Source organism: Oncorhynchus keta, chromosome 8 (assembly GCF_023373465.1).
Source record: "Oncorhynchus keta strain PuntledgeMale-10-30-2019 chromosome 8, Oket_V2, whole genome shotgun sequence".
NCBI lineage: Eukaryota > Metazoa > Chordata > Actinopteri > Salmoniformes > Salmonidae > Oncorhynchus > Oncorhynchus keta.
This window is the reverse complement of record NC_068428.1, coordinates 7,697,100-7,710,175: the sequence shown is the minus strand read 5'-3', so window position 1 is coordinate 7,710,175 and position 13,076 is coordinate 7,697,100. Positions and strand designations below refer to the sequence as shown.

At 42.1% G+C, this 13,076-nt stretch overlaps 1 protein-coding gene across 2 annotated transcripts; it reads right to left on the bottom strand.

Moving 5' to 3' along the window:
• Window positions 1–712: 712 nt before the first annotated feature.
• LOC118386764 (protein disulfide-isomerase A6-like) lies at window positions 713–12,492 on the bottom strand. 2 transcript variants are annotated; one of them, XM_035774552.1, is made up of 12 exons: window positions 12,346–12,492; window positions 11,704–11,848; window positions 11,092–11,149; window positions 10,615–10,741; window positions 10,218–10,324; window positions 8,892–9,140; window positions 8,512–8,652; window positions 3,047–3,131; window positions 2,810–2,882; window positions 2,511–2,669; window positions 2,135–2,231; window positions 713–1,756 (listed from the first exon to the last, which is right to left on the bottom strand). In XM_035774552.1, the coding sequence occupies exons 1-12, from the start codon at window positions 12,392–12,394 to the stop codon at window positions 1,685–1,687; spliced, it is 1,362 nt and encodes a 453-aa protein (XP_035630445.1). In that variant the 5' UTR covers window positions 12,395–12,492; the 3' UTR covers window positions 713–1,684. The 2 variants fall into 2 exon arrangements, with proteins under 2 accessions (XP_035630445.1, XP_035630446.1); XM_035774553.2 differs by having other exon boundaries at window positions 11,704–11,845; window positions 12,346–12,440.
• Between the last annotated feature and the right edge of the window lie 584 nt (window positions 12,493–13,076).

Sequence of the window (13,076 nt, the reverse complement as noted above, 5' to 3'; positions counted from 1 at the left end):
TTAGCTAGGAACAAGAGTTTTTCACAATGTACAGGTATTTTGAAAATTAACTTTTTATTGCCCCCAACTGTACAGGCAGTTCCAGTGTACTAAAACCAGTATCTTGTCATCTTTTGCAGTCACTGGTTTAACTCCAAAGGATAAACTAATTTCCAATAAGGAAACACTGGGGATACGCACCCTGAAGACTACACTGCAAATGTGTGCGTTCCCTTGGCGTTGTTTTTAGCTTGCTCCACCAGAAGCATCAGAAGAGGGGAAGAAAACATAAGCAACTATCAGTTGTTCACTTCTCAGACACACGTCTTTGTGCTAGAAGTAGACTTGTACTGTAAAGAGATTATGCAACACAAGCCTCGGTAAAATGCTGCTTCTATGGTTTCTGTAGCTAGCGTGTCCATTACAGGCGACTAAAGTCCGAAAAACATATGCAACCTTTGCAGTCTAGTTTCAGGGTTAGAGATTCACTACAGCCATGGCTGTGAATGACCTCTATCCCTGTGGAGTTAAACAAACCAGTATCTGCAAAAGATGGTTTTAATACACTGGAACTACCAGTAAAGTTGGGGGCCATAAACATTTATTTTTCAAAATACCTGTGCTACAGCAATGGTACATTGTTAAAGTGAGAAACTCAATTATTTTGTGTTCCTAGCTAAAAATACATTGACAGTGAAGCTCGTCATTTCCCAACACAGAATACACATACATAAATAATGAAACAGTATTCTCTTTTTATTTTGTAACAAAAATGTCATTTTGTTTTCACACAATCTAAATAAAGTTTTGTAAGAAAAACAAGAAGTCCCACGGTATTGCCCTTTGTCCTGCACAGACACCGACAGAATAAAATAAAAATACGACAACTAAATCCCTCAAATATATATATAGTCACATCAGGCCGGGCATGAAAGTGAAATCGAATACAACCATGTCTGATTAGCTTGACGTCAGAGTGGCGAAACAAGGAAGAGGGGACGGTTGCAGAAAGGAATGTTCCAACTGGACAGCCATATCCAGAAAACCCTCAACTCTTTCCAAAAAAGTAGGGCCTGCATAATTAATGCAGTGACTAATATTCAGCAGGTCTGTGAGACGGAGACTTACGGACATCGACAGCTCATAAGTATTTTATCTATCCAGGCGTTGCAATATCTAAGCAGTGGAACTCGGCCGATGTGAGAAGCTGCAGGTGACTTTCTGATTCAATTCACAGGAGGTTGGTGGCATCTAACTTGAGGAGGACGGGTTCACAGTAATGGTTGGAACGTTAGAAGTCGAATGGTATCGAACTCAAACATGGTTGTAACGTTACAGCTATTATTATGAGCCAACCTCCCCTCAGCAGCCTCCTGTGGTTCAATTACTTCAGCAATGCATCCTTGCGTCTTTCCAATCCTTATTTGAAGTACTCACAGATCTGAATTTGTTGGACTGATGAAAGTAAACGGGTGGTAAGCTTCCTAACACCTCTCTAATCACTTATAGATCTGTGTTAACCTGAAGGAAACAGAGGGAAGAATACATTTCTCAACAGGGCCACACTCTCTTAAATTTATTTTATCTTCTGGGATATTTCAGTAAGAGGGCGACCCAGTCTCCAACTTGCTCCACGGGAGAGGAGAGACTGGCCACGCCGAGGTAGACCAGACAGACAAGATGTCGTCAAACCGGAACACTGGGCTCACAACTCGTTCTTGACAAAGTTGTCGTCTAGGTCCACATCACTCAGGTCGTAGTCATCCTCCACGGGAAGCTGGGGATAAAAAAGGAGAGAGGATTGAGGACTGGGCAAACAATAACATATTCATTAGAAACCAAACGTAAGAAAGCGAACCAAAACTGGGAGGGGTTAACTTTTTTGCACAACTTATTCCGTTCCCAAATATTCCCAATGATGTGCACAAATGAATAAGACCCTGTGGTGTATTCAGTGGGGTGAAACTATTCTCTTGGACATACCATCATATTGGTTCTACACTATCTCGATCTGGATGTTCTGTAACGTTACATTGTCATGAACTGGCCCGAGGCAAGACTTGGGTAAAGCTCAAATCACCTTGTCCAGCCAAAACTGTATTATGGTACGAGGACCTCGGAGGATCACATACACCCTTTGACCACTCCCACTCACCTCTCCGTCTTTGCCGTCCCAGGCTTCGACAGAGTTGATATTAGGCAAAGCCCCGCCCCCGACGGTAGCAGTGGAGCCGCGGCCTACAGACAGATCCCTAAAAAAAAAGAGAGAAAAGATTCCTTAGAATGATACTGTACCACACCTGATTAGCTGCTTACCAGGACCCTAATTAGCTGAATCAAGTTGGAGCAAAAGCCTTTGTGACCAAGTAGCTCTCCAGGAAGAGGGTTGGGTATGGGCTATGTCCCAAATGGCACCCTATTCCCTTTATAGGCACGATTAAAGTAGTGTATTATATAGGGAATAGGGTGCCATTTAGGATGCATCCATGGTCTATACTACACTGTGTAAAACACTAAATGGGCACCCCTACCTGAGGAACTCGTGAATGCCAGTCTCGCTGAACGAGCCCTTGAGCAGGGCGAACTTCATCTTGCGGGCGTTGATGGCCGCCATGGCAGGGTAGCCGAACCCTCCAATGCCCAGTGACGCCTCCAGCTCCATCTGAACACCAGCCTCAGTCCACAGCCAGCTAGAGAGAGAAGACTTGCATTGCTAATCGGCTAATCCACAAATCCTATAGAGTACTAACATAGGATAAAATAACTTGTATATCAGTCGGTCTGCTCAGTCGGTGAAGTGTTAAATTGCAGGCTCTTTCTATATACTGACCCCCACATCTTCTTCTTGTACTTCTCTGCCATCTTCATCATCACCTCCAGGTAGCCATTCCTGCCTGCTGCACCTGCAACGAGTCAAGAAAGGGACAGGTCAGTTTTGTACAGATCCAAAACGGCAAAAATCAATGAACCGTCATGAGGTACAACGCCATGTGCCATATCAAACAGCCTGAGAATAAAAGCATGAACGTGATCAGGGGACTAACTGAAGAGAGTAGTTCCATCTAACCTGTGTCCAGGATGTGGGGCAGCACAGCAATGACACAGAGCTGGTAATCATCGCAGGTCTTCTTCAGGACATCTGCATTAAGGATCTGAGAGTCACACAAACACATTCAGAATCTGTCTGTCAGAACAAAAACACACTAAACGTCAAAGTTAGAAGACATCCATTGAAAATATGTTATTGTTTTAATTAACTTTCAGCCGGAGAGCAGACGACAATAACGGTGTAACAGTTCACCAAACCCACAGTTCAGTACTTTGATGTTCTGGGGGTCACGGTTCAGGTGTGGTACAGCGGAAAAATGAAATTACAACAGTTATTGTAGTCAATTGTAGTTTATTTGGCTAAATTAAAAAGCATCCTATTTCTGGCTTTCAACACTCTACTCAGCAAACTGGATGCAGTTTATCACAGTGCCATCCGTTTTGTCACTAAAGCACCTTATTCCACCCACCACTGCGACCTGTATGCTCTAGTCGGCTGGCCCTCGCTACATATTCGTCGCCAGACCCACTGGCTCCAGGTCATCTACAAGTCCATGCTAGGTAAAGCTCCGCCTTACCTCAGTTCACTGGTCACGATGGCAACACCCACCCGTAACACGCGCTCCAACAGGTGTATCTCACTGATCATCCCTAAAGCCAACACCTCATTTGGCCGCCTTTCGTTCCAGTTCTGTTTTGCTTGTGACTGGAACGAATTGCAAAAATCGCTGAAGTTGGAGACTTATCTCCCTCACCAACTTCAAACATCTGCTATCTGAGCAGCTAACCGATTGCTGCCGCTGTACATAGTCTATCGGTAAATAGCCCGCCCATTTTTACCTACCTCATCCCCATACCGTTTTTATTTATTTTCTTTTCTGCTCTTTTGCACACCAATATCTCTACCTGTACATGACCATCTGATCATTTATCAATCCAGTGTTAATCTGCAAAATTGTAATTATTTGCCTACCTCCTCATGCCTTTTGCACACAATGTAAATAGACTCTCCTTTTTTTCTACTGTATTATTGACTTGTTAATTGTTTACTCCATGTGTAACTCTGCGTTGTCTGTTCACACTGCTATGCTTTATCTTGGACAGGTCGCAGTTGCAAATGAGAACTTGTTCTCAACTAGCCTACCTGGTTAAATAAAGGTGAAATAAATAAAAAAATAAAAATAAAAACAAGTACAGTTTCTGTGATATCATTCACGAAGTCACCGGCATTGTCTGTTGTGACAGGTGTCATTAAATTGGGCCTCTGTTGAAGTTTAAAAAGTTGGACCCGTTCCGAAATGGACGTTGGGCTTTCCCACCAGAAAAATATGCATTAATACATTTTTCAATATAGAGACCCGTTCCGAACAGGCCCGAGGACGACCAGTTCCGTATAGACATGTTGTGTCGTCAACATAGCATTATAAATATTAACTTACCTTTGATGATCTTCATCAGAATGCACTCCCAGGAATCCCAGTTCCACAAAAAATGTTTGATTTGTTCGATAAATTTCATAATTTATGTCCATTGTTAGAAAACAAATCCAAACGCGGGTGCGTTTCCAGCGGAAAGGCCGGACATAATGTCCAAAAAGTTATATTACTGGTCGTAGAAACATATCAAACGAAATATAGAATCAATCTTTAGGATGTTTTTAACATAAATCTTCAATAATGTCCCAACCGGAGAATTCCTTTGTCTGTAGAAAAGCAATGGAACGCGAGGAAACCTTCACATGACCGCGCGTCACAAGCTCTTGGCTGCTGGCATACCTCTGACTCATTCCCCTCTCTTTCAGCCCCCCTTCACAGTAGAAGCCTGAAACAACATTCTAAAGACTGTTGACATCTAGTGGAAGCCTTAGGGGGATATTGGTCATCTTGCACTTCCTATCTTCAATAGGGGCCGTGTTGAAAAACTACAAATCTCAGATTTCCCACTTCCTGGTTGGATTTTTTTCTCAGATTTCTGCCTGCCATATGAGTTCTGTTATACTCACAGACATCATTCAAACAGTTTTAGAAACGTTGAGTGTTTTCTATACAATACTACTAATAATATGCATATATTAGCATCTGGGCCTGAGTAGCAGGCAGTTTACTCTGGGCACGCTTTTCATACAAAAGTGAAAATGCTGCCTCCTATCCCAATGAAGTTAACTAACCTCCAGACAAGCTTCAATGCCATACAACTCTCTTTCCGTGGCCTCCAACTGCTCTTAAATGCAAGCTAAACTAAATGCATCCTCTTCAACCGATCGCTGCCCGCACCTACCCACCCATCTAGCATCACTACTCTGAACGGTTCTGACTTAGAATATGTGGACAACTACAAATACCTAGGTGTCTGGTTACACTGTAAACTCTCCTTCCAGACTCACATTAAGCATTTCCAATCCAAATGTAAATGTAGAATCGGCTTCCTATTTTGCAACAAAGCATCCTTCACTCATGCAGCCAAACATAGCATACCCTCTTAAAACTGACCATCCCACCGATCCTCAACTTCGACGATGTAATTTACAAAATAGCCTCCAACACTCTACTCAACAAATTGGATGCAGTCTATCACAGTGCCATCTGTTTTGTCACCAAAGCCCCACATATTACCCACCACTGCGACCTCTCCGCTCTCGTTGGTTGGCCCTCGTTTCATACTCGTTGCCAAACCCACTGGCTGCAGGTCATCTACAAGTCTCTCCTAGGTAAAGCCCCGCCTTATGTCAGCTCACTGGTCACCATAGCAGCACCCACCCGTTTCACGCACTCCAGCAAGTATATCTCACTGGTCACCCCCAAAGCCAATTCTTCCTTTGGCCGCCTTTTCTTCCAGTTCTCTGCTGCCAATGACTGGAACGAACTGCAAAAATCACTGAAGCCGGAAAGTCATATCTCCCGCACTAGCTTTAAGCACCAGCTGCCAGAGCAGCTCACAGATTACTGCACCTGTACACAGCCATAACTACCTCATCCCCATACTGTATTTATCTTGCTACTTTGCACCCCAGTATCTCTACTTGCACATTCATCTTCTGCACATCTATCACTCCAGTGTTTAATTGCTATATTGTAATTATGTCGCCACCATGGCCTATTTATTGCCTTACCTCCCTTTTCCTACCTCATTTGCACATACTGTATATAGACTTTTTCTATTGTATTATTGACTATGTTTGTTTATTCCATGTGTAACTGTTGTTGTATGTGTCGAACTGCTTTACTTTATCTTGGCCAGGTCGCAGTTGTAAATGAGAACTTGTTCTCAACTGACCTACCTGGTTAAATAAAAGGTGAAAAAATAAAGATTAATTACAAAATGACTGTAGTGGCACTTTGATGACTTGTGATTGGCGTCAACAACAAGCTGCATAGGCTATTCTTGTTGAACAGTGGAGAACATACTGTTTGTTATCTTATCTACAACTCTGTCCATCGCCATTGTAATCGACTGTGCAGCCAAAATGTTCCCAAAAGGGTGGTAGGTTTAAGGGAAAATAATAAAGGACAATCTATTTTTATTTTTTTTAAATATGGGGGATTGGGAATGATGCAGAAAATGACATTAATGGAAAGCACAATCTGCAATATTAAAGCTGATCTACCCCCTAAAAAATATATGTTTCCAAATATGGAGATTTAAACAATTATGTAGGATCCTCTCCAATCCTGGTTTATCGATCCCACCATCTACTGGTCCCGGTTGCACCTCACAAAAGAATAGTTTGACACAGTTTGCCACCAATTAAGATTATAATTTTGATTACAACGTGCGCATAGGCTGTAGTTGTTTTAACAGAATACCCTACAATGTTTTCAGCTCAGAATTTACTCATGAGGTAATGGCATACAACGCAGCGTAGGCATAGCCTATAGGCCTCGTGTTTAGATTTATATACTGAACAATAATATAAATGCAGCATGTAAAGTGTTGATCCCATGTTTCATGAGCTAAAATTAAAGATCCCAGAAATGTTCTGAATGCACAAAAAGCATTGTACACAATGTGCTTACATCCCTGTTAGTGAGAATTTCTCCTTTGCCAAGATAAACCATCCACCTGACAGGTGTGGTATATCAAGAAACTGATTAAATAGCATGATCCTTAGACAGGTGCCGGGGGCTTTACTTGGCTCATCGCACTCTAGCGACTCCTTGTGGTGACTTCGGTCATCAGTTGTTTTCTCCGATACATTGGCGCGGCAGGCTTCCGGGTTAAGCAAGACAACTTTTTATGGCTGCAGGGGCAGTATTGAGTAGCTTGGATGAAAAGGTGCACATTGTAAACAGCCAGCTCCTCAGTCTCAGTTGCTAATATATGCTTATTATTATTAGTATTGGATAGAAAACACTAAAGTTTCCAAAACTGTCAAAATATTGTCTGTGAGTATAACAGAACTGATATTGCAGGCGAAACCCTGAGGAAAATCAAAACAGGAAGTGGCTTCTATTTTGAAAACTTCATGTTCCATAGCCTCTGCTGGATTTAAAGGGATATGAACCAGATTCCTTTTCCTATCGCTTCCTCAAGGTGTCAACAGTCTTCAGACACAGTTTCAGGCTTTTATTTTGAAAAGTGAGCCAGAACGATAACATCGCGTCAAGTGGTCACAAGAGTTTTGCTCGCGCAACAGAATTTGGACAGCCATTGTTTTCCCCTCTCCTACTGTGAAAGACATTTGCGGTTGATATATTATCGATTATATATTTTAAAAACAACCTGAGGATTGATTATAAAAAACATTTGACATGTTTCTGTGGACATTATGGAAACTATTTGGAATTTGTCTGCGTTGTCGTGACCGCTCTTTCCTGTGGATTTCTGAACATAACGCGCCAAACAAACAAACGGATGTATTTTGGATATCAAAATCATCTTTATGGAACAAACGGAACATTTGTTGTGTAACTGGGAGTCTCGTGAGTGAAAACATCCGAAGATCAAAGGTAAACGATTAATTTGATTGCTTTTCTAAGTTTCGCGACCAAGCTTCCTGATGCTAAGTGTACTTAGTACGATCGATAAATTTACACAAACGCTTGGACATTCTCTGAAAAGCATAATTTCAAAATCTGACACGACAGGTAGATTAACAAAAGGCTAAGCTGTGTTTTCCTATTTTGCACTTGTGATTTCATGAATATAAATATTTGTAGTAATATTTATTGAATGTAGCACTATGCTATTCAGCGGTTGTTGATGACACTTATCCCGATATTGGGATTGCAGCCATAACAAGTTTAGAAGCGCAGTTTGGCGGGTCATGTTTTTTCGGAGGACGCATGACTCGACCTTCGCCTCGACCTTCGAGCCCATTGGAGAGTTGCAGCGATGAGACAAGATCATAATCACGAAATTGTGGAGGAATGAAAAAAAACATATACATTTGTTTTTATGCTCTCCATCAGAATGAATTATCTTATAATAATAATAATATTATAATTATCTTATTGTACATGCAGACACGGACTCGCAGACACGGACCTCGAGCAACTCCGGAGGAGCTGCATTGTCGGAGAACAGGTCCAGAGCCCCGGCAATGATGTCACCTCGGGTCCTCCCCCCCTGGTAGTCCTCAGGCTCCTCCCCCTTCTTGAAGATCTTAATGGTGGGAAATCCACGGATCTGCAGATACGGAGAGAGAAACAGGACAAACCTCAGTCCATGGCCACATTCAGTTGGCAAACTTGGTGGAACATTGCCGATAGAGATGTAATGAATAGGCGAACGTGATTCCTTAATTTCTAGATCTTTCATTCCATCTAAATTTTCTGCTGTTGTGTACAGATGAACAGACAGTGGTGCACGGCTCATCAGTGGTAAGGCTGACTGGTGTGATGTTTTGGTGGGTGTTTTCTGCTCACCCCATAGCGGCTGGCCAGACCTTGGTGCACGGTGGCATCCACTGCTCCAAGGTGGACCTTGTCCTTGGTCTGCTCCTTGACGGCCGAGGCTGCAGCAGCCCACTCAGGCTCCAGGCTCTTGCAGTGGCCACACCAGGGGGCAAAGAACTCCACTAGCCACACTTCACCACTGTTCAGAACCAGCCGGTCAAAGTTGTCGTCGGTCAGCTCCACAACATCTTTCTTACTGCCGCCGCCGCCACCACCACTCTAGAGAAAGACAACCACGAAGATACGTTAACTTAGACGCACCGCTTACACTCTGCTCAAAATATACAGTGCCTTCCATAATTATTGGGACAGGGACACGTTGTTGTTGTTTTGGCTCTGTACTCCAGCACTTTGGATTTCAACTGACACAATGACTGAGGTTAAAGTGCAGACTGTCAGCTTTAATTTGAGGGTATTTTCATCCATATACAGGTGAATCATTTAGAAATTACAGTACTTTTTGTACATAATCCCCCAATTTTAGGGGAACAAAAGAATTGGGACAAATTCAAATATGTGTATTAAAGTAGTCAAAAGTGTAGTATTTGGTCCCATATTCCTAGCACGCAACAATTACATCAAGCTTGTGACTGACTCTACAATCTCGTTAAATGCATTTGCTGGTTGTTTTGGTTGTGTTTAGAAACATCTATTCTTATTTTTTTTACCTTTATTTATTTACAATAATAGTGACTCCAAAATGACACATTATTTACCATTTCTTTCTTGGGCACTAAAAAGTGTGTAGAGTCACAAGCTTGCTGTAATCATTGCGTGCTAGGAATATGGGACCAAATACCAAAATCAGACTACTACAATACAAATAAGTGAATTTGTCTCAATACTTTTGGTCCCCTAAAAACAATGGGGGGGACGGGGGGGACAGTGCTGTAATTTCTATACGGTTCATCCGATATGGATGAAAATACCCTCAAATTAAAGCTGACATTCTGCACTTTACCCTCATAGTCATTGTATCATTTCAAATCTGAAGTGCAGAGCCAAAACAACAAATGTATCACTGTCCAAATAATTACAGAGGGCACTGTATGTTTCAACAAAAAGAGACTTGACATGATTCTTAAAACCCACACTGTCATTTAAAAATTCTTTCAACAGGTGGCTAAATGTTGTAGGACACTGGAGTCATGTGCAATAGGGTACAACATAGCAAAAACGTTTTGTAACGGAAAAAAACTATCTGTTATTATTGGACGAGATCAGATAGTACCTACCCATTTCTAAACATTTTCTTCCTACTTAACATGACCCAGCCTAGGTGTAAGTAGTAGTTACCTGTCTACTGTAGTCAGAGCCACCCGACCTGCCACTCATCCTGTCCTTCACCAATGTGTGAAGAGCATTCAGGGCCCCGTCCACAATGGCCTGGCTATTGCGCCCACCTGAGGCAGGGAGAAAGATTATTAACACCAGTTTCCTAAACACCGCACAGTTTGAAAACCAATACACTAGACACCAAAATAAAAAACAAAATCGGGATGATAAACTGAACTCGTTTTTGTTTTCCATTGCAAAACTTTTTGCTATGGGTGTGCACTAATGAATACAAACCTAGGGTTGTGTTCATTAGGCACAAAAAGGAAGAAAATGGGACTGAAACATGGAGGGACTACCTGAACCAATAAGAAATGCAGATTTTTTTTTTTTTTAATTGAAAAGCTATTAGACGTACCTTGGTAATCGTCTGGCTTGTTCTTATTGGCACCAAAGATCTTGATGGTGGGGAAGCCTCTGACACTGTACTGACCACCCAGGGAGTTGTGCTGGTCGGCGTCCACCGCACCGACCTTAACGATCCCCTGAGGGAAGAGAAAGAAAGCGAGAGGTTACTGTCATTGGTATAGCTCATAGAGTGCGAGTGAGTTCCATTTGTTTTGTACTCAAAACTAGAAAGATATACACCCAGGCCATAGCAATCTCCCAAAGTTGTCATGAAAAGGTACACTCCGCTTATTGTGAATTCAGTTAAGAGTGATCAAATTGTCCTGCACAGCTGTAATCACTGTATGTGGAATGCACTGTAGTAATGTGCAGTCTATGTCTCTAGTGACATAGTACTGTAAATAAAACATCTTAAGTTGATCTCATTTTGGTGTAATTTAACCAAAAGACAGTGTCATAACACTGCAATAACAAATGTGCAGTTTACCTTCAAGGCTGTAGCGGTTTTCTTCCAGTCAGCAGTCAGACTCTGGCAGTGGCCACACCTGTGGAGGGAAACAGTTAAGTCTGAGGCACCAGACTACACACAGCCTCATATAAAATCGACAAAGTGAAGTCTACATAAATCCCATTCAAAGACTTTCATAACAATCGGAGGGATAGTAATTCTGGTTTTGCATAGACCTGCAACAGATGTTTGTTGAGACAGGATGCGTGCAGTGGCTTCAAGATCATGTCAAAGGGAATATGGGTTTACTAATATATCAACTTCTTTATCATTGTCATAATTGACCCCTATAAACTTGGGGGTATTCAGTGAGGTGCCGTGATCAGAAAGCTGCAGAAATGTAATTGACACAATTCCCTATTCTGCCTGACAGACAATGTAATCCATTCTACACCAGACATTTCTATCTAAACATTTTCTAATGTTACACCCTCCTGAATGCACCCCAGGTCTACAGTTTTGGTTGTCCCTACTTGACAGGATATTGGGATAAGGAGATTACATACAACACTAACTACTGCTTGGTGACAATTTCGATCTCGAGCAAGTTCTCAGTATTTCGTTGGGCCCAGGGAAGACTTGACCACTCACCAAGGTGCGTAAAATTCGATGAGCCATAGGCTGTCGCTCTGAAGAACCTCCCGGTTGAAGTTGGAGGGGTTGAGTTCAACCACATCATCGCTAGCAGAGTAGAAGCCTTGGACCATAAAGACCAGGGAACACCCCAACAGAGCTGCTGGGAAATAGGAAATAGGAAGGAGCTGAATGTGAGATGCGTCCGTTCACATTGTCATATTGCAGACATAAGCAAACTAACACAACAGCACAATTCCATTGTCTACAGTTCAGCAGAAAAAAAAAGTATCTATCTATCTGTCTAGCTAGCTAGCTAGTTGGCATAGGTAGCTAGCGCTACAAAAGTTGGCACATCAAGCCAAACTGCAAATAACTATTTAACTCGTTAGTTAGCTTACAATACAGGAGCTGTTTGAGCCGTCATCAGGTATTCATTTTGCTGGTCGTCTTTTAAACCATCCTGTAGCTGTCATTACTGTTAGTTCGTTTACAAGGCCACGAACATTCATATGGTTAGCTGCAGTGAAGCAAACTGTAACCTGATTCAATAACTAGCTAACGTAAGCAATCTTGCATACATCGTATTATGGCCACCGTGATATTAACCTAGTTATAATACAAAAACATCCGAATTACAAGCTGTTTAGACTTTCTTACCAAGTAAAAGTCTCATGGTTCTCTGTGGACCTCTCCAATTTCTTGTCATGCACACCGCGAGAAGAGAGGGCGACAAAATCTTACCGTGGCCCACGCTGATTGGTTCTCCGCAGGCTGTGCCGCTCCACGTCCAATCAGAACTCGCCGTGTAATTTTTACCAACAGGGGGGAAAAAGGAAGGAAAATATTTTTTTGTAAAGGAAGGAAGACGCTTGCTTTACCAAAATGCTACCAGTGCAAGTAATTTAATACAATCATTTTTATTAGTTTGCTGCATAGGCCGTTATCAATAAAACGTCACAATACAGTGCATAGATTTCGATTAGGGGCTGTGGGGAGCAAGGAGCCTCCTGATCTGCGAAAACCATTTTCAAGCATTGGCGGTCTGGCAATTCTGGCAAATGCCAGAAGGGCCGGACCATCTTCTATTAAGGTGGGCTGGTCAAAAATATATATAAAAAACGTTAATTCACATTAAAAGTAAAACACCCATCATCAAAGAGAATGAAACCCGCTTTGATTCTGCCAGTCACTCAGTCAAAACCGGAAAATGGAAAGGTGATGCCTAATAAGTTACAGACCAAAAAAGTGCTTAAGGCTGATGCTGCTAAATGTGTGAAATTAACAAATGACAGATCATCTTCTGTGGTGCAGTCGGGGTAGGAAGAAAACCACAGAGAAAGACACATTCATGCACAATGACACAGATCATGTAGCCTACTACTACTAGT